The sequence below is a fragment of the Hyla sarda genome, chromosome 5 (assembly GCF_029499605.1).
Source record: "Hyla sarda isolate aHylSar1 chromosome 5, aHylSar1.hap1, whole genome shotgun sequence".
NCBI lineage: Eukaryota > Metazoa > Chordata > Amphibia > Anura > Hylidae > Hyla > Hyla sarda.
In genome coordinates this window covers 204,121-226,578 of record NC_079193.1, presented here as the reverse complement: position 1 = coordinate 226,578, position 22,458 = coordinate 204,121, and the positions used below count along the sequence as shown (strand labels likewise).

General features: G+C 46.0%; 1 protein-coding gene across 1 annotated transcript in view; it reads right to left on the bottom strand.

Annotated features, from left to right (window-relative positions):
* Nucleotides 1-22,458, bottom strand: part of OBSCN (obscurin, cytoskeletal calmodulin and titin-interacting RhoGEF) — a 577,179-nt gene that overhangs the window by 428,491 nt on the left and 126,230 nt on the right. The window contains 7 exon segments of the mRNA XM_056518694.1: nucleotides 30-296; nucleotides 545-811; nucleotides 3,150-3,416; nucleotides 3,540-3,806; nucleotides 10,378-10,644; nucleotides 10,725-10,991; nucleotides 21,305-21,571. Of these exon segments, the coding sequence (XP_056374669.1) occupies nucleotides 30-296; nucleotides 545-811; nucleotides 3,150-3,416; nucleotides 3,540-3,806; nucleotides 10,378-10,644; nucleotides 10,725-10,991; nucleotides 21,305-21,571 (1,869 nt within the window).

The following is a 22,458-nucleotide window of genomic DNA, read 5'->3' as shown; positions in this document are numbered from 1 at the left end:
TGTAGCGGAGAAGACTGATGGAAGATTACCATTGACTTTGATGTTTGCTGCCGTCTCTTGCCCTTCGTATTCACAGCTGTAGATTCCACTATCTTTTATGGCAAGGTTCTGAATGGTCAGCTCTGCCACCGAACCCTCCAAACTCATTGAGTATTTATCACTTGGTTTCAGTGTGGCTTGTCCTTTCTTCCACACCACAGAGGTGACCGGCTTGGAGAGCTCACAGCTGAGGGTCGTATTTTCTCCTTCTACTGCCTCATTGTCTGTGAGTTTTTGTTTGAAGAGGATCGGAAGAGCTAATCCATAAGAAAGGTAGAGAAATAGAACTGATCACAATGCACGGTCCTTACTTACAAGGTCCTAAGAAGTCAACTACCCTGTGTAGAGTGATGGATGTCATGGCTAGAATTTAAAGAGAATGGAATCCCAAATTATTCCCCAAATATGTACCCATCACCCACACTATGGTTGTCAGAACTAGTGACCTCACCAAAGGCCAGCGCTGAACTGGAGTGTGTTACCATAAAGAGATGTGTTATTTTACCATTGATGGTCAGCGAGGCTGTGGTCGCCTGCTCTCCGCATACACAGGTGTAATGTGCAGAGTCACTGTCGTCTAGATTTCTAATAACCAGCTCTGCAGTCGGCCCCTCCTGCCTCATCATGTATTTGTCTCCAGATTTAAGGACCTGTTCCCCTTTTCTCCACTCTATGGAGGCCCCGGGTTTGGAGAGCTCGCAGCGAAGCGTGGCCTGTTCTCCTTCAGTTGCCATTTCGTTCTTTAGCTCTTCTTTAAAGAGCGGAGGTGACGCTAAAGGATATAAAAAATATTCTCACTCTTATCAGAAGGAAGACAAAGCAAACCATAACAAGGCCATCCAGCAGCAATAAGAAGACTCCCCAAGCCCTCCACAACATCCTCCACATCCTTTTTAAAGATCCTACACGTTAAAGATTTTTGTATATTTACAAAATTATTAGAAATGACATATACAGTAGGTTAGTAACAAAAGAGGCTGAGGAGCATCTCCAACAACTCCAATTTCTGACAATAACAATGACTCTGGTATAGAATAGATGGCACGTGGAGGAACAGAAACTGGACAAAAACATTCACAGTCCTACAAAACGTTCATCCATACAAGAGCAATCGGAAGACACCGATTTTTTTATTCTTTCTTGTTTGTGCCAGACAAGAGGTCGGACACCATTAGATCCTCTAATGTACACACTTCCTTCATCACACAAGACTATGGGTGGGGAGGCGCAGATATGAAGATGTCACATGTTTTATGTTGGAAAAACAAAAAGAACATATCTACAGCCTGACAACAGGCAAGGGATCACCGAAGTTCATCAGACATATGCAGGAAGTCTATAACAATAATGTTAATCATTTAAAGTTCGTAGGTATAGAGAGTATTAGCTATGGGTCAGGGGACAGATCGTGATCACATCCTTTTGAAGAAAGAGATCAGATGGATAAGTCACCTGGAGGCATTAGGGCCCATGGGTATGAACGATCGTAACGATCTATCCCCTTACCTATAGAACTGACAGGTCAGTTGTTTTTAAAGGTCTATTTTGGGTTTTTTATGTGCACTATGTCATAAGTTTTATGTACCTGTTCACATTACCCTGTTTCACTCACCTGTAACCCCCGCCCTTGAGCGGGGGGTGTGAGTATAAAAGTTCGGTTACACCTGTCCGAGCCAGACCGGATGAAGCGTCAGATGACGTGAAAAAGAGCTGTCGTCTAGCTACACCCACCCGCCCCCTCACCCACGCCAGCACCCGCGCGATCCCGCTGTTTGTTGTGATCTTTCTGAAGTCACCACAATAAAGACATCCAAGCAAATGGTGAGTTGCTACGTCTTTTCTTCTATTTGAGATTGTATATACATATGAAGATGTCACACGGTGGGTTTTATGTTTGCACTATATATGAAGATATCACACGGTGGGTTTTATGTTTGCACCATATATGAAGATGTCACACGGTGGGTTTTATGTTTGCACTATATATGAAGATGTCACATGGTGGGTTTTATGTTTGCACTATATATGAAGATGTCACATGGTGGGTTTTATGTTTGCACTATATATGAAGATGTCACATGGTGGGTTTTATGTTTGCACTATATATGAAGATGTCACACGGTGGGTTTTATGTTTGCACTATATATGAAGATGTCACATGGTGGGTTTTATGTTTGCACTATATATGAAGATGTCACATGGTGGGTTTTATGTTTGCACTATATATGAAGATGTCACATGGTGGGTTTTATGTTTGCACTATGTATAAAGATATCACATGGTGGGTTTTATGTTTGCACTATATATGAAGATGTCACACGGTGGGTTTTATGTTTGCACTATATATATATATATATATATATATATATATGTCACTCTGTGGGTTTTATGTTTGCACTATATATGAAGATATCACACGGTGGGTTTTATGTTTGCACTATATATATATATATATATATATATATATATGTCACTCTGTGGGTTTTATGTTTGCACTATGTATGAAGATGTCACACGGTGGGTTTTATGTTTGCACTATATATGAAGATGTCACATGGTGTGTTTTATGTTTGCACTATGTATAAAGATGTCACATGGTGGGTTTTATGTTTGCACTATATATGAAGATGTCACATGGTGGGTTTTATGTTTGCACTATGTATAAAGATATCACACGGTGGGTTTTATGTTTGCACTATATATGAAGATGTCACATGGTGGGTTTTATGTTTGCACTATGTATAAAGATATCACACGGTGGGTTTTATGTTTGCACTATGTATAAAGATGTCACATGGTGGGTTTTATGTTTGCACTATATATGAAGATGTCACATGGTGGGTTTTATGTTTGCACTATATATAAAATTGTTTACTTACCTGTTGCATTTCTGGCGGCTCTGCTGAGGAGGAAATACATATTATAATACAATACTGATCTCCTAAATGACAGGAGCCTGTCTAGTGATACACGGTCTTCCGAGAGGAGATTAATCCAGAAATTGAACCAAAAACATTCTCTAAAATTCCCCTTATCTACAGACTGAATCTAGAATCCTGGACCCTACCCAGCCCCTTGAAGCAGGTGACCTTTCCTATTTGGGACATTACCGGTGACGGTCACAGTGCTGGTTGTCTTGTGGTCTCCACAGACACAGGTGTAATCCCCACCGTCCTCTGGTACCAGGTCACGTATGATCAGCTCTGCAGTCAGCCCCTCCTGGCGGATCTTGTACTTCTTGCTCTGCTTGATCACATTGTTCTCCTTTCTCCACTCTACTGAGGCATCCGACTTGTTGAGTTCACAGTGCAGAGTGATGGAGGTGCCTTCATTGGCTTCCTGTTGGGTCAGCTCCTGGGTGAAGTGGGCTGGAATTTCTGGAGAGAGAACATAGAGTGAAGAAGGCTTTGTTAATTCATGTATTTAGTGATGGCTGCTCCCTGCACAGATTAGTCACATCCATCAACAAAGAGAAATAGTAAAGGAACTAGGACAATTACCTTGCACTTTAACCCGGGCAGAGGTCTGCTGATCTCCGCTATCACAGGTGTAAGTCCCAGAATCCTCAGGTTTCACATCCTTGATGACCAGCTCCACTACAGTTCCCTTCTGCATGAATTCATACTTGTCATTGGCCTCGAGGACAGAAACACCTTTCTGCCATTTGACATGAGCATCAGCCTTAGAGATCTCACAGGACAGGGTGATGGTGGAGCCTTCTTGTACATCACAATCCTTCAGATCTTGCTTAAAACGAACTGGAAGAGCTACAAGAAAGTAGATTTTTTGTACTCACCGTAAAATCTCTTTCTCGTAGCCATCTTTGGGGGACACAGATATTGATGGGGTATATGCTCTTGCCACTAAAAGGCGCTGACACTATGGAAAAAAAGTCGGCTCCTCCCTGGCAGGATATAACCACCCACTGGAAGTAAGGTAATCAGTTTAGTCACAAAGCAGTTGGAGAAGCCAACAAGAGATATGTCCAAAGGACCCTAGAAAGGAAACTCAGATAAAAAACAATAAAGATTATCCAGACGAGACATGAAGAAAGGGGTGGGTGCTGTGTCCCCCAATAAAGGCTACGAGAAAGAGATTTTACGGTGAGTACAAAAAATCTACTTTTCTCGGTCGCTCTTCATTGGGGGACACAGATACTGATGGGACGTACCAAAGCAGTTCCCTGGGGTGGGAAAAACAACCACCAGAGAGGGAGTCATACTATAACCGCCGCAAAGCCTGCGGGCAAGGCCCTGGGCCGAGAGGCAACCAGGGCAAGAATGAGCATTTGGAAGCCTCCACAACCCATGGAGGGGGGAGGACGCCAGGTAAGAAACCATCCTGTGCAGAGACCAAAGACCTGATGGCTACATACAGGAACAAGAATTGTCATCCCAGTAGCACACAATCCTGGAACCAGCCGGAGAACCATCCTGGCAGGAAAACACAGTGGAAAGGAGAACGACAAGACAACCTCATCCAGAGAAACAACCAATACAAGAGAACCTGGCGAGAAAACACCAGGGAAATCTGCTTACACCTGGGAAGAAGGTGAGCCCAAGTAAGGTGGGGGCTCGAACCTCTGGAAAACAGGGAAATCTGCTGAAAGGTGTGGTGAATGCTAAAATAAACAGAACCAAAAGGCTTCAGGTACCAGAAATATCTTCCCAGGAGCACCAGAACCAACATCCCAGGAACACACCACGGGACCCGGGAGGAAAAGCCTAAGAGTGTATGACCCTGAGCCAGAACCGCAGTCAAGAGCAGGACAAGGGAAATACGTCCACACAAACAGAAATCTGGCCAGACTGGCGTAATCCATCTGAACAGAACACCCTCTGTCCTGGGTGACACTGACCCCGAAGGAAGAGAAGGGGGAAAGAGGCCAACAAAAACCAGAATGCCTTGAGAAGGGGCATCCCTGAGCACCGGAGCAGAAGACATGGGAACTGGAGGTTCCTAGGACTCAGGAAGATCCCACACCTGAAGTGTGAAAACAAACCCAGCCACAGCAAAAATCACTGGGGAATTTACTTCTGAGACAAGACTAGAAGTAGCGCGGTTCACTGAGACCACCCTAGGGAAGGCGGAAAGGAGCTGGTGCATGAGTGCCACACATGCCCCAGGTTCCAGCCCTCACTACGGCCCCAAGAACAGGAAGGCCGTTCAAGGGAGAAAGACGTCCCAGGCGTTCATGAGGGTGCCCAATGCAAGAAAACTCTCCAGCACCTGAGAACACAAACTAAGAGGGAAGAACAAGGAGAACAAGCCTTGGACCCCAGTGGTTCGAACAGACCCAAAGACCCAGAGGCAAAGGCACGACAGGACGGAACCGGAAGGGGAGGGGAAAAGGAGCCTAGCCGGAACTCCCAGGTGCCAGGCACCGAAAGGCTCCTCCAGTAGACTGTAGGGTCAAGTGCGGCGCAACTGGCCAAATAAGAAGGAAGAATGGACCCACCGTCCAGGAGGTCTACAACAAGGGAGGAGGAAAAGCTCCTAGCCGAGCCTCAGAGGGTGAGAATAGCAACCCCTGCTAAAACATACCAAGTCATGGAGAAGCAGTGCCCGTCCTCTGAGAAAAGCAGGACACCTGTACTAGGTAAGACAAAAGACTGCAAATGCCAATAAGGTGCATGCGCATCAACATACAGGTGAGGAGAAATGTCCCAAAAGGGACGAAACCCTGGTCCTTGGAATAAAAGGCAGAGGCTGTGACAACCGAGCCATTTCGGCCCTTGCCATTTGGGCCGCCAGCGTAGAAAAATAGGAACTCTGGTAGGAAACCCGGAGACATTGGGCACAGAGAAGCTGCGGAGTCCACAAGGATCTGTAGACAATGCCCCTATCCCATTTCCTAGAGGTGCCACCAAGGGCATGCCGCAAGGCACCAAAACTGCAAGTACAGATGCAGGAGCTGTAGGATGGAAGGGGCATGGGGAACCATGCAGACACAGTTTGGCTTACTGCATGAAGATCAAGGAAACACACAGAGCCACTGTTCAGGAACCTGACACGGAAGGCGAATTACCGGATAACAGCTGCTTGTGCAGCAGGTATGGGTAGGTGACCTGGAGAATAAAGAAACCAAGCAGACAGACATAGACTGGCTAATTGGTAAAGGGATCACTGAACACTCAGGGCCAATCCTTCAAACCCTCACACTGTCAGTGGGTTATCGAACCTCAGAGGTGGGTGTGACAGGCCGGAGATGGGCGACCTAACAGAGACCCCGCAGTCTCTTGTGGAAAGTATAGGGTCCATGGGACATGAGGGGCCACCCATGTGAAACCCAACTTCGCCAGCGGGGTATCTTAACACCAGCTGTGGCGCAGGAAGTGTGTGACAGGAGCGCAGAACACAGTTTTTCTGTCAGGGAAAGGGTCTCATGAACCCACAGGTTTACTCCTCAGGACCTGGACCTTGGCCGCAGGAGCGGCAGCTATGCAATCGACCTGGCGGTGTGAGACTAACAGTCTGCCCACACTAATAGTGAGGGATGGAAAAGCAAGCTGTATACGCAATTGCCCGTGATGGGGCACCGGCTGAAAACGTACAAACCACAGTCTGACCACAGCACAGACAGGTCAGCCCTGTGCCCCTAACGGCAATCAATTGGCGTAGCAAAAAAAAAAAAACAGTTCATAGAAAAATTGCCGCAGTTGCAGAGCAAATTTGCAGAGTGAGGCACCTGAGAGGATCCCATGGGGAAGTTCAGAGGCTCCGCCGAGGACACCTTGGCGAACCAGATCAAGGCGAAAATCAAAGGAAAGGCAGAACCAGCTGCCTAGAGACAGTATTAGAGAGGGTCACAAGACGTCTGTCGTAGGACCAACTCAGGCCAGGGGAAGAGTGGCAGAATAGACAGACAGGTCACCGCAGAATCCCCCAGGGGGAGATGTCCACTTGGAGACCCGGCAGGAAGACACGGGTGTAGTCTGTAGTCCCGAACCCTTCCGAAAACAAAGTTCCGAATGCTTCCAGGCCGCGTCCAGAACCCGTCAATTCAGCATGAGAACTGAACGTCTTAGAAGACTGACGAGAGCAGTGGAAGGAGACTACTGGAAAAGGGGTCCACAGTCTCAGGGTCCTGTAGGTGTGAGGTGCCCTTGATTACCATGATCAAGCCATCCACCATGTCTGCTGTGCGAGAGAACTGCTCCGCATCCGATCCATGGGTCAAGCTAGACTCTGTTAGCTCCCAGGGTAGCAAACAAAGTACCAGGAACCCGTCCCATGGCAAACCAGATTGAGAGCCGGTGGCCGGGAAACAGGATCTCGCCCAGAAGCCCTGGCAGGCGACACGTGGGACCTGGGGCGGACAGGGGAGGGGGAGCTGTAGCCCATTCTGGGGACCGCACTCGCCCAAGCGAGTAGATGGCCCCTACTAGGAATCCTGCAGAGGATTGCGGGAAAACCGGCATTACGCCAGAACCGGAGAGTTCACTAACTCCATCCGACATGTCAACAAGAGGGCAGCATGCTTCAAAGTGGACACCGTCCTCGAAGTCTACTGCCAGAATTAGGCCCCGCTGCATCATGCAAGGCTGCCATAGCAAGGTGTGCAGGGCCAGTGGGGGACCCGGACCCATGGTACAACCTCCATGCACTGGCCATTGGAGATAAGGGGTTGAGGGTCCATACTCTATGCTTCGTGCCCCGTTGTCGCATGTGGGAGATCAGGCAGCGCCATGCTCCTCGCCCCAGACCGGCATTGCCGTCAGGTACTGGGGAGAAACCCAGGCACAAAACGGCCCACAGGGACGTTCTGGACAGAAGGCAGAGGGTTGAAATGCCTATAGAGGCTGGCAGCAGCAAAGGAGATAGAAGCAGCAGTGACAGCGGCGCGGTCCGAGAACTGAGACCACAGCAACAAAAGTAACAAAACCAAAAGAGCCCAAGATGGGAGAGGGGTATATAACAACTAAATACACCAAACCCTAGTCACCGAGTTACCTAGGTGACGGGGTATAAAACCCCTATTTTAGAAGATAGCCCGCCTTATTAGTGTTTATTATTATTATGTCACGTTTATTGAAAATACTGTTATAAAAAGGTCCCATGTAGTGCATTAAAATAAATGCAGCACAGTCCCAGAACATTAATGAACACTCCTATATGGAGTTGAAAATGTTTGCAGTAGGCTGTATTCTGCAGGACGCTGACAGAAGCTCCTGTACAGAGAGGCTGCCACGCCGCAGACTTTTTTTAATTTCTTTTAATTTTTCGTTTTTTTTATTGATTTATTTATAATTTATTTATTTATTTGTATTTGTTAACTGCTGAGGCAAGCCTAAGTGTAGGCAGCAGAGCAGGGTTAAAATGAACCCTTCCTTGCAGAATGCCAGTAGGCGGCAGTGCGGGGGAGGAAGAAGGGGCGGGGCCTAATGCTGACAGCGTGCGGCACAAACTGGCGCAGAATTGCCTGCCTGGAAAGGAGGAAGTGCTCTAGTATGTGCGCCATTCAAAAACCCCTCCGCTGAGCGGGCAAGGGGAAGGAAAGGGGCCACTGGCAAAACGCCTTTGCAGCACAACAACGGTCCTAACTTGGCGTGGGTGCGCATACTCGCTGGGTCCACACGGCAGACTCGGGCGCAGAGATGAGGTGATGGTGGCTCCCGACGCATAGTAAGAGCGGCTCCCGACGTGCTGACTAAGAGCAATAGGAAAATAAAAACGAAAATAATAGACCAGGCCTGGCAAGCTCCCAGACATGTGTCTTGCCTCCTACTGACACTAGCTAAAACTGATTGCCTCCCTTCCAGTGGGCGGGTATATCCTTCCAGGGAGGAGACGGCTTTTTTTTCCATAGTGTCAGCACCTCCTAGTGATGAGAGCATATACCCCATCAGTATCTGTGTCCCCCAATGAACTTTAGTTCTCATCACAAAATCGATATATATGACACAATGATTACATAACCTTTCCCCAAGTGTTGGATCCAATACCAAGTGTCCTGCATGTCATAATGTCATCGGATGAGAGTCCATGTGTCTGGTACAATGATGGCAGGGGAGAGTGTATTAGTTGTTTGTAGTGATGACCATATGAGAAGTGCTCCTATAGTCTGCAGTGTCACGTATGTAGTCACAGGAGTCATGAAGTATTAATGTGTAATGGGACATAAAAAATACAGTATAATAATACAAAAAAAATAAAGTCAAATGAGAGTAAAAAATGCCAAAAAACATAACTGAAGTTCTATATTAAATGGGTTCAAAGGAACAGAGGACTCTGGAGGAGAAAGAAGAGTCTGGAGAGGAACAGAGGGGTCTGGAGGAGGATAGAGGAGTCTGGAGGAAGAGGACAGAGGAGTCTGGAGGAGGAGGACAGAGGAGTCTGGAGGAGGAGGACAGAGGAGTCTGGAGGAGGAGGACAGGGGAGTCCGGAGGAGGAGGACAGAGGAGTCTGGAGGAGGAGGACAGGGGAGTCTGGAGAGGGACAGAGGGGTCTGGAGAGGGATAGAGGAGTCTGGAGAGGGATAGAGGAGTCTGGAGAGGGACAGAGGGGTCTGCAGGAGGACAGAGGAGTCTGGAGAGGGACAGAGGGGTCTGCAGGAGGACAGAGGAGTCAGGAGGAGGACAGGGGAGTCTGGAGGAGGACAGAGGAGTCTGGAGAGGGACAGAGGAGTCTGGAGAGGGACAGAGGAGTCTGGAGAGGGACAGAGGAGTCTGGAGAGGGACAGAGGAGTCTGGAGAGGGACAGAGGAGTCTGGAGAGGGACAGAGGGGTCTGGAGGAGGACAGAGGAGTCTGGAGGAGGACAGAGGAGTCTGGAGGGGACAAATGGGTCTGGAGGGGGACAAAGGGATCTGGAGGGGGAGGACAGAGCAGTCTGGAGGAGGACAGAGGAGTCTGGAGGAGGACAGAGAAGTTTGGAGGGGACAGGGGTCTGGAGGAGGACAGAGGCGTCTGGAGGGGGACAGAGGGGTCTGGAGGAGGACAGAGCAGTCTGGAGGAGGACAGAGCAGTCTGGAGGAGGAAAGAGCAGTCTGGAGGAGGAAAGAGGAGTCTGGAGGATGAAAGAGGAGTCTGGAGGGGAACAGAGGGGTCTGGAGGAGGAGAGGACACAGTGGTCTGAAGGAGGACAGAGGAAAATGAAGATGACATAGAAGTCTGGAGAGGACAGGGGAGTTTAGAGAAGGTCAGAGGAATCTGGGGGAGAACTGATGAGTCTGGAGGGGGACAGAGGGGTCTGGAGGAGGAGGACAGAGGAGTCTGGAGGAGGACAGAGGAGTCTGGAGGAGGAGGAAAGAGAAATCTGGAGGGGAACAGAGGCGTCTGGAGTCTGGAGAGGACAATGGAGTCTGGAAGGGTTAGCAAGATATGTGATTGGTTCTTACCAGTTATGGTCACATGAGATGTGCTCTTCTTGTCTCCGGTGTCACACGTGTAGTCTCCAGAGTCTTCTGGTTTAGCATGTAGAATGACAAGTTCCACCACAGCCCCTTTTTGCTTGATGTCATACTTGTCGCTGCTCTCTATGACTTCTTCATCTTTTGTCCACTTCACAGGGGCCCCGGACTTGCTGAGCTCACAGTGTAGCTTCACCGTGCCGCCCTCCTTGGCTTTCTCATTACGGAGACCTTTTTTAAACAAGACCTGGACAGCTGAGAACAGAGTGAAGACATTTTATTACATTATTTAGTTGCATTACAGAGAGATGCCCGATGTGGTATTGTAAACTTACCCTTCACGGTTAACGTTGCAGAAGAAGTCAGTTCCCCGGTTTCACAAGTATACGTTCCAGAATCTTCTTTCACCACATTGTGAACCAATAACTCCACTCTAAGATCCTTCATCTTCATCTCATACTTATTGCTGGACCTCAGTAGTTCTCCATCCTTTTTCCACTGCACCGCAGCTTTCTCATTGGAGACTTCACAAGTAAAGGTCGCTGTGGCTCCTTCCTCTGCCTCTGTGCTCTGCACTTCACGTCTGAAGAAAGCTTGTACAGCTGGAAGATTAAGGATGTCCATGTTATCAGATACATTCATATTCCCTGCTGGATGAGGAGGAACCATGTGCTCATAGTCCTGGCCTCATGGTTCCCAAAATCATTTCTGAGGACTGCAGTAATAAACTAGGACACAGAAGCTATACCCCAGGACCAGGTATCATGAAAAAGAGAAACACCAGATTGAAGACAAGATCCAAAAGACACCAAAGTTATAGCTGATGATGGGGGAAGGCAAGATCAAGCATGGTGGACTCCACCAAGTTCAATTTGTCAACGTAGGGAAACGTCTAAAAAGGAAAAGAGGGGTCTGGAGAGGACAGAGGGTTCAGGAGGAATTTGGAGAGGGTAGGGGAGTATGGAAAGAACAAAGGATTCCGAAGGAGGAAAGAGGAGTATGGAGGAGCACAGAAAAGTCTAGAGGAGTACAGAGGAGTCTGGTGTAGGGCCAGAGGGGTCTGGAGGAGGACATTGGAGTCTGGAGAAGGACAGAGAAGTCTGGAGGGAAACAGAGGAGTCTGGAGGTGGAGGACAGAGGGGTCTGGAGGAGGACAGAGGAGTCTGAAGGAGGACAGAGGAGTCTGAAGGAGGAGGACAGAGGACAGAGGAGGACAGAGGAGGGTAGGCGAGTATGGAAAGAATGAAGGACTCTGAAGGAGGAATTAGGTGTATGAAGGAGGACAGAGGAGTCTATGGGTCTAGTCTAGGGTCTGGAGGAGGACGAGTTGTCTGGAGGAGGACATTGGAGCCTGGACGAGAACAGAGAAGCCTGGAAAGGACAGAGGAGTCAGAGGAGAATACAGAGGTCTGGAGGAGGACAGAGGGGTCTGGAGAAAGAGGAGGAAAAAGGGATCTGAAGGAAAAGGAGGACAGAGTAGTCTGTAGGAGGAAAAGTCTGGAGAGGTGGACAGAGGAACCTTGAGGACAACAGAGACATCTGGAGGGGACAGAGGGGTCTGGGGAGATTGTTAGGATTAAGAGGCTTTTTGCTAACATGAGAATAGATATGACATTCATCTTTGGTTACTTGGTCTGAAATCTTTTTGTTATATGAGAAGAAGATTAGGTACTGTAAACAGAATTCATCACACGTCCTCCTAATTACATGGAAAAGATAAATGTAATGGGCAGATATAACAATCTCTGAGTTGTTTCACCCATTTCATTACGACATTGAACAGACAAGAAACCTGCCCCATTGTATCCTGGACGATGCCCCTAAATTTCAGAGACACAAATAACATTTCATGCAGACGGGTGCAGGAAGCCTTGTGGTGTGGACATGGCAGGTGGAGGAATTGCTGAGCATGTTATTAGATGAAGGTTATTTCGGATCTGTGATCAGGATTAGTAAACAATGAGAATCTTCATGTTCCTTGGATTAAAGTGTCACAATGTATCAACATTATAGAAGAATCGTGTAAGAACTTAACAGAGAATGCAACACGGAAGCAGAAATTACAGGCTCTATTATCTACATTTTTCCACAAATTATTTCAAAAACTGAATTTCTCAAAACTTTTTTTTTTTTTGCATTTAGTGAAGATGTCCCTCTTGGTGAGTGCCGTTCTTGTCTCCATATAGAGAGGCTCAGTCATCACTAATCAATGAGCGTATGAAGAGTCATTGAATCATTCTGGGTTTTGCTGCAGCTCCAGACGTCAGGTTGGAAAAACCAATTGGGTTTCCAGTACCCACCCGTTGCTTCTTAAGGTGAGTTTGGCTTCCATTAACCCTACTTTGTCTTATTGCGTTGCAAATATCTGCTGAGTTCCCACCTGTGATTAGTGGAAGTTTTAATGAAAAACATTCTCCAGGGTTGGCCTTACCCTTCACTTCAAGCACTGTGCTAGCTGTCCCTGTCCCGTATTCGCATACATAAGTGCCACGGTCTTGATCAGTTGCATCACGTATGACCATCTGATGGTCACATCCAGATCTAGATATGTGATACTTGGAGGAGCTTCTAAGTACCTTCCCATCTTTGAGCCAGGTGACCGTCTTGCTGGGTTTTGAGGTGTTACAGTAAAGCGTAGCACTGTCCCCCATATATACCTCCAAAGTGGTGACTGAAGGCTTTTCTAGAAGAACATGAGATGACAGATGTAGAGTGCGTCTTGTTTTTTTTTTTTTTTAAAGATTCATTTTACATCTCTAGTTCAAATTATTCGGCCAACCACAGAATTAGAGAGGCTATATATTAAATTGTCTAAAAAGTCCACAAAACATTAAATAAATTTACAGATTTAACTAATTCCTAATTGTGTGACTCCCCATCAGATCTGGGCCATTACGGAGAACTTTTACTCAATACCAAATAGTTTCGCTTTTTTCAGTTTTCGACTTCACGATGGATAACATAATTCTTTGAGGTTCTTTACAATGACTTACTGTAAAACCTATGAAGATCCCCATTTACACATCATTACCTTTCACTAAAAGTTTTACAGATGTTTTCTGGTTCCCAGCTTCGAATGTGACCATCCCAGAGTCTTTCACACCCAACTGCTTGAGAGTCAGTGTGTGATAGCCCCCTGCAACAGCTTGTATCTCATTGACTTCATTGTTATGCACTGGGGTTTTATCCAGGAACCATTGTACTTTCTGGTAATATGCCGGAGAGATCCTACACTTAAAAGTGACCGATTCTCCTTCAATAGCTTCAGCATCTTCCAGGTCTTCTACTATAAGAACTTTGTGTCCTAAAATGAACATAGAGAGTTGATAAACTGAAACCCAATGGTCTAAAGAGAGTGACTGGCCCTTTATGGCTTCTCCGTTCTTTGTTGCTTTCCATTCTTTGTATGGTCATGGTAAGATCCAATACGTAGCTTCCTTAGGACATCAATGACACCAATAAGCAAAGCTTTATAGACAGTGACAAGCTAGTAGAGAAGATCATGCAGTTATTCTGGAACAGAGGTCACACATATCAGGGGTGGACATTGTGCATGTACGTGGTGACACCTACAGACATTATGATTGTGGGAATCTACAGAAGATCTGCAACTAATTATTCTGTCATGACTACAAAAAGGTGAGGAGATGGCACAGCTTGTGGACTGTACCATAGACACCGCCATTATCCCCGGTCACCAACTTTAGTTGACCTGTACACCCTGTAAACCTTACGTGGCCCAGAAAACATCTGCCTATAGAGTAGACTTTACACTCAATGCCCCTTTAATTAGAGCCTGTCGGCCTTTCACGGTTGGATCTTTTCTATCTATAGACATTAGACCCAAGAACCTAAAGAATAGCATAGAATTCAGTGATAAGATTTTTTGGGCTCTCAGGGGGAATCCCCAATAGATGGGAAACTCCAGGGAACTAAGCAAATTGAAGCGAGGTCTGGTCATTGGTACTAGACTAGCCGGGGCCATGATCCAGCAAAAATGTATCCTGTGGACAGAGAAAACTTCACCAAGATAGTTCAGAAGAGGATGTCAGCACAGTCAGGAAACTGCAGCCAAATACAATGCTGGTGTCCAACTAACAAGTCTGAACACACAACCTACTGCTCATTAGCACAGATGGGCTACAATAGCAGAAGGCCAGCTAAAGAGTCAATGGGGGAAATTTATCAAAACCTATCCAGAGGTAAAGTTGCTGAGTTGCCCGTAGCAACCAATCAGATCGCATCTTTCATTTTTTTTAAAAGGCCTCTGAAAAATGAAAGGAGCAATCTGATTGGTTGCTATGGGCAACTCAGCAACGTTTCCTCTGGACAGGTTTTAATAAATCTCCCCTATTGTGTCTGAGGGAAACACAAAGACGAGACTCTATAGGGCTAAAGAAAAAGAACATGGCCTTGTCAGATAAATACGCTCTCTGTGAGAAACATTTCCATGTCAGATGGATCCAGATACCTGAGGAGAAGAATGTCCTTGTAACATATAGAGAAACATGGCCTGATCAGATGGATCCAGATATCTATAGAGAAACATGGCCTGGTCAGATGGATCCAGATCTCTATAGAGAAACATGACCTGGTCAGATGGATCCAGATCTCTATAGAGAAACATGTCCTGGTCAGATGGATCCAGATCTCTATAGAGAAACATGTCCTGGTCAGATGGATCCAGATCTCTATAGAGAAACATGGCCTGGTCAGATGGATCCAGATCTCTATAGAGAAACATGTCCTGGTCAGATGGATCCAGATCTCTATAGAGAAACATGGCCTGGTCAGATGGATCCAGATCTCTATAGAGAAACATGGCCTGGTCAGATGGATCCAGATCTCTATAGAGAAACATGTCCTGGTCAGATGGATCCAGATCTATGAGGAGAAACATGGCCTGGTCAGATGGATCCAGATCTCTATAGAATAACATGGCCTGGTCATATGGATCCAGATCTCTATAGAGTAACATGGCCTGGTCAGATGGATCCAGATCTCTATAGAATAACATGGCCTGGTCAGATGGGTCCAGATCTCTATAGAGAAACATGGCCTCGTCAGATGGATCCAGATCTCTATAAAGTAACATGGCCTGGTCAGATGGATCCAGATCTCTATAGAGAAACATGACCTGGTCAGATGGACGCAGATCTCTATAGAGAAACATGTCCTGATCAGATGGATCCAGATATCTATAGAGAAACATGGCCTGGTCAGATGGATCCAGATCTCTATAGAGAAACATGGCCTGGTCAGATGGATCCAGATCTCTATAGAGAAACATGACCTGGTCTGATGGATCCAGATCTCTATGGAGAAACATGTCCTGGTCAGATGGATCCAGATCTCTATAGAGAAACATGGCCTGGTCAGATGGATCCAGATCTCTATAGAGAAACATGGCCTGGTCAGATGGATCCAGATCTCTATAGAGAAACATGGCCTGGTCAGATGGATGCAGATATCTATAGAGAAACATGGCCTGGTCAGATGGATGCAGATATCTATAGAGAAACATGACCTGGTCAGATGGATCCAGATCTCTGTGGATAAACATGGCCTGGTCAGATGGATGCAGATCTCTGTGGATAAACATGGCCTGGTCAGATGAATCCAGATCTCTGTGGAGAAAGATGGCCTGGTCAGATGGATCCAGATCTCTATAGAGAAACATGGCCTGGTCAGATGGATCCAGATCTCTATAGAGAAACATGGCCTGGTCAGATGGATCCAGATCTCTATAGAGAAACATGGTCTGGTCAGATGGACCCAGATCTCTGTGAAGAAACATGACCTGATCAGATGGATCCAGATCTCTATAGAGAAACATGGTCTGGTCAGATGGACCCAGATCTCTGAAGAAACATGGCCTGGTCTGATGAATCCAGATCTCTGTGAAGAAACATGTCTTTGCCAAATAGATCCAGATCTCTGTGAGAAACATTTCCTTGTCAGATAGATCCAGATCTCTGTGAGAAACATGGCCTGGTCAGATGGATCCAATCATTATGAGAAACATGACCTTTTCATACAGATCCTGATCACTGTTGAGAAACATGACCTGATCAGATAAATCCCGATGTCTGTGGAGAGACATTTCCTTGCAGAGGAATTGTGATTTCTATAGAGAAACATGGCCATGTCAGATGGATCCAGATCTCTGTGAAGAAACATGTCAGATGGCTCCAGATCTCTATAGAGAAAAATGGCCTGGTCTGATGGATCCAGATCTCTGTGGAGAAACATGGCCTGGTCAGATGGATCCAGATCTCTGTGGAGAAATATGTCCTGGTCAGATGGATCTAGATATCTGTAGAGAAACATGGCCTGGTCAGATGGATCTAGATATCTGTAGAGAAACATGGCCTGGTTAGATGGATTCAGATCTCTGTGGAGAAACATGTCCTGGTCAGATAGATCCAGATCTCTGTGGAGAAACATGGCCTAGTCAGATGAATCCAGATCTCTGTGGATAAACATGTCCTGGTCAGATGGATCTAGATATCTGTAGAGAAACATGGCCTGGTCAGATGGATCCAGATCCATATGGAATAACATGGCCTGGTTAGATGGATCCTCATCTATATTGAAAAATATGGCCTGGTCAAGATCTCTGAGGAGAAACATGGCCTGGTCAGATGGATTCATTATCTATCTCTGTGGAGACACATGGCCTATGGTCTGGTCAGATTGATCCATATTTCTGTAAGAAACATGTCCTTTCAAATGGATCTTGAGCTCTTTGGAAAAACATGTCCTGGTCAGATGGATCAAGATCTCTGTGAAGAAACATGGCCTGGTCAGATGGATTCAGATCTCTATGGAGAAACATGGCCTTGTCATATCGATGCAGATCTCTATAGAGAAACATGTCCTGGTCAGATGGATGCAGATTTATGTGGAGAAACATGGCCTTGTCATATCGATGCAGATTTCTATAGAGAAACATGTCCTGGTCAGATGGATCCAGATCTCTATAGAGAAAAATGTCTTGGTCAGATGGATCCAGATCTCTATAGAGAAACATGTCCTGGTCAGATGGATCCAGATCTCTATAGAGAAACATGTCTTGGTCAGATGGATCCAGATCTCTATAGAGAAACATGGCCTGGCCAGATGGATCCAGATCTCTATAGAGAAACATGGCCTGGCCAGATGGATCCAGATCTCTATGGAGAAACATGGCCTGGTCAGATCAATGCAGATCTCTATAGAGAAACATGGCCTGGTCAGATGGATCCAGATCTCTATAGAGAAACATGGCCTGGTCAGATGGATCCAGATCTCTCTATAGAGAAACATGTCCTGGTCAGATGGATCCAGATCTCTGTGGAGAAACATGGCCTGGTCAGATGGATCCAGATCTCTCTATAGAGAAACATGGCTTGGTCAGATGGATCCAGATCTCTGTGGAGAAACATGGCCTGGTCAGATCGATCCGATCTCTGTGAGAAACATGGCCTGGTCAGATAGTTCCAGATCTCTATATCAAACATGTCCTGGTCAGATGAATCCAGATCACAATAGAGAAACATGGCCTGGTCAGATGGATCCAGATCTCTGTGGAGAAACATGACCTGGTTAGCTGGATCCAGATCTCTATAGAGAAACATGACCTGGTCAGATGGATCCAGATCTCTATAGAGAAACATGACCTGGTCAGATGGATCCAGATCTCTGTGGAGAAACATGGCCTATTCAGATGGATCCAGATCTCTATGGAGAAACATGTCCTGGTCAGATGGATCCAGATCTCTATAGAGAAACATGGCCTGGTCAGATGGATCCAGATCTCTATAGAGAAACATGGCCTGGTCAGATGGATCCAGATCTCTATAGAGAAACATGACCTGGTCAGATGGATCCAGATCTCTATAGAGAAACATGACCTGGTCAGATGGATCCAATGTCAACATTACAAGCTGGTGAGGATAGGTTTCCTAGTACACCCAGGAACCTCTGTGGATGGGCATCTGGACAGTGGAACTGATTTAAACATTGTGTTGACCGAGCTCATCCCTTCATGGCAGCTGTTTCCTTTATGGTAGAAGGACAAAGCATCATCCACAAGAGTAGTTCTGGATTTACTCTAGGAACATGACAGTGAGTTCTCTTTGCTTTCTTAGCAGAATGGGCAGCTCAGAGCATGTCAGGACCTCAATCTAATGGAGAACGGCAAGATTTGATCCGGTCTGCAAGGGCCCATATTCCTGCAGAAAGATTTCATCAGCTCGTGGGATCTATGCTATGGTAGACTGCTGTAGTTCTGAGGGCCAAAGAAGGTCCAACATACTACTAAGGGGCAGGCTCTAATAAAGGGGACAATCAGTGTATACCCACCTTGAGAAGGTCCAGATAATCCTAGCACAAAAGCAGTGATCTCCAACCTTATAAACAATATTTATTGCAAGGTGATGTTACAAAATGCTCCTTTGGAAATGCATATTCAGGTAAAACTGTACGGTAAAATACTACAGTGTATTACTAGAGTATTAGCACTGTACCATAAGGGTATTAGGAGTGTATCACTAGAGTATTAGCACTGTACCAGAAGGGTATTAGGAGTGTATCACTAGAGTATTAGCACTGTACCAGAAGGGTATTAGGAGTGTATCACTAGAGTATTAGCACTGTACCAGTAGGGTATTAGGAGTGTATCACTAGAGTATTAGCACTGTACCAGAAGGGTATTAGGAGTGTATCACTAGAGTATTAGCACTGTACCAGTAGGGTATTAGGAGTGTATCACTAGAGTATTAGCACTGTACCAGAAGGGTATTAGGAGTGTATCACTAGAGTATTAGCACTGTACCAGAAGGGTATTAGGAGTGTATCACTAGAGTATCGGCAGTGTACCAGTAAGGTATTAGGAGTGTATCACTAGAGTATTAGCACTGTACCAGAAGGGTATTAGGAGTGTATCAATAGAGTATTAGCACTGTACCAGAAGGGTATTAGGAGTGTATCACTAGAGTATCGGCAGTGTACCAGTAAGGTATTAGGAGTGTATCACTAGAGTATTAGCACTGTACCAGAAGGGTATTAGGAGTGTATCACTAGAGTATCAGCAGTGTACCAGTAGGGTATTGGCAGTGTACCAGCATATTATCAGCAGTGTTTCAGAAGATTAACAGCAGTTTATCAGCAGATTCTTGGCAGTGTACCAGTAAAGTATTGGGAGTGTATTAATAGAGTATTGGGAGTGTATTAATAGAGTATTGGGAGTGTATTAATAGAGTATTGGCAGTGTATTAACAGAGTATTGGCAGTATATCAGCAGATTCTTGGCAGTGTACCAGTAGTGTATTGGGAGTGTATTAATAGAGTATTGGCAGTGTACCAGTAGAGTATTGGGAGTGTATTAATAGAGTATTGGCAGTGTACCAGTAGAGTATTGGGAGTGTATTAATAGAGTATTGGCAGTGTACCAGTAGAGTATTGGGAGTGTATTAATAGAGTATTGGCAGTGTACCAGTAGAGTATTGGGAGTGTATTAATAGAGTATTGGGAGTGTATTAATAGAGTATTGGGAGTGTATTAATAGAGTATTGGGAGTGTATTAATAGAGTATTGGGAGTGTATTAATAGAGTATTGGGAGTGTATTAATAGAGTATTGGCAGTGTACCAGTAGAGTATTGGGAGTGTATTAATAGAGTATTGGCAGTGTACCAGTAGAGTATTGGGAGTGTATTAATAGAGTATTGGGAGTGTATTAATAGAGTATTGGGAGTGTATTAATAGAGTTTTGGGAGTGTATTAATAGAGTATTGGCAGTGTATTAATAGAGTATTGGCAGTGTACCAGTAGAGTATTGGGAGTGTATTAATAGAGTATTGGGAGTGTATTAATAGAGTATTGGCAGTGTACCAGTAGAGTATTGGGAGTGTATTAATAGAGTATTGGCAGTGTACCAGTAGAGTATTGGGAGTGTATTAATAGAGTATTGGGAGTGTATTAATAGAGTATTGGGAGTGTATTAATAGAGTATTGGCAGTGTATTAATAGAGTATTGGCAGTGTACCAGTAGAGTATTGGGAGTGTATTAATAGAGTATTGGGAGTGTATTAATAGAGTATTGGCAGTGTATTAATAGAGTATTGGCAGTGTACCAGTAGAGTATTGGGAGTGTATTAATAGAGTATTGGCAGTGTACCAGTAGAGTATTGGGAGTGTATTAATAGAGTATTGGGAGTGTATTAATAGAGTATTGGGAGTGTATTAATAGAGTATTGGGAGTGTATTAATAGAGTATTGGGAGTGTATTAATAGAGTATTGGGAGTGTATTAATAGAGTATTGGGAGTGTATTAATAGAGTATTGGCAGTGTACCAGTAGAGTATTGGGAGTGTATTAATAGAGTATTGGCAGTGTACCAGTAGAGTATTGGGAGTGTATTAATAGAGTATTGGGAGTGTATTAATAGAGTATTGGGAGTGTATTAATAGAGTATTGGCAGTGTATTAATAGAGTATTGGCAGTGTACCAGTAGAGTATTGGGAGTGTATTAATAGAGTATTGGGAGTGTATTAATAGAGTATTGGCAGTGTACCAGTAGAGTATTGGGAGTGTATTAATAGAGTATTGGCAGTGTACCAGTAGAGTATTGGGAGTGTATTAATAGAGTATTGGGAGTGTATTAATAGAGTATTGGGAGTGTATTAATAGAGTATTGGGAGTGTATTAATAGAGTATTGGCAGTGTATTAATAGAGTATTGGCAGTGTACCAGTAGAGTATTGGGAGTGTATTAATAGAGTATTGGCAGTGTACCAGTAGAGTATTGGGAGTGTATTAATAGAGTATTGGGAGTGTATTAATAGAGTATTGGGAGTGTATTAATAGAGTATTGGGAGTGTATTAATAGAGTATTGGGAGTGTACCAGTCTGGTACCAGCAGTACTGTTCTTACCTGTGACGGTGAGGGAGGCCTTGGTCTGGGCGTCTCCGATATCACATATGTAAGTGTCGCTGTCGCTCTTCTCCAGGTCATTAATGGTAAGGCTAAGGACATTCCCTTTCTGGCTGAGCTCGTACTTCTTGGACATCTTAAGCTCAGTGATACCTTTCCTCCACTTTATGGTGAGGGGGCTTCTCTTACACTCACAGGTGAAGACGGCGGCCTCCCCCTCCTCCGACTTTACGTCTGAAATCTCCTTAATGAATCTATTGGGTTTCTCTGCAGATATAAATACACAAGGGGTTACGTCATATGTCCCTTCTGCTTCATCACTGATCTGTTCCTGATCTCTGACCATAGAAAGAGAAATAAGACCCCCCACACAATGTCCCCTCCACCCTGCGGACCCAACAATCTCCAACCCAGTCCAGGCTTGATACAGTGAGAGGGTCACTATAGCCAAGGATCAATGCACAAGGGCTGTAAAACTGGTACAAAACCCAGCACCAGCCTCAAATCCAAGATCCAGATGCCTGAGGTAACACACAGGAGGAGGACAGGAGGAGGACAGGAGGAGGACAGGAGGAGGACAGGGGGAGGACAGGAGGAGGACAGGAGGAGGACAGGAGGAGGACAGGAGGAGGACAGGGGGAGGACAGGAGGAGGACAGGGGGAGGACAGGGGGACGACAGGAGGAGGACAGGGGGAGGACAGGAGGAGGACAGGAGGAGGACAGGGGGAGGACAGGGGGAGGACAGGGGGAGGACAGGAGGAGGACAGGAGGAGGACAGGGGGAGGACAGGAGGAGGACAGGAGGAGGACAGGGGGAGGACGGGGGAGGACAGGAGGAGGACAGGAGGAGGACAGGAGGAGGACAGGGGGAGGACAGGAGGAGGACAGGAGGAGGACAGGGGGAGGACAGGAGGAGGACAGGGGGAGGACAGGGGGAGGACAGGAGGAGGACAGGAGGAGGACAGGAGGAGGACAGGAGGAGGACAGGGGGAGGACAGGAGGAGGACAGGGGGAGGACAGGAGGAGGACAGGAGGAGGACAGGAGGAGGACAGGAGGAGGACAGGAGGAGGACAGGTCGGGAATGTCCACCTACACGGGTGGTTTCTTGCTCTTAAGACAACGTTCCAGGCTTCTGTATCCTATAGACCTTCTG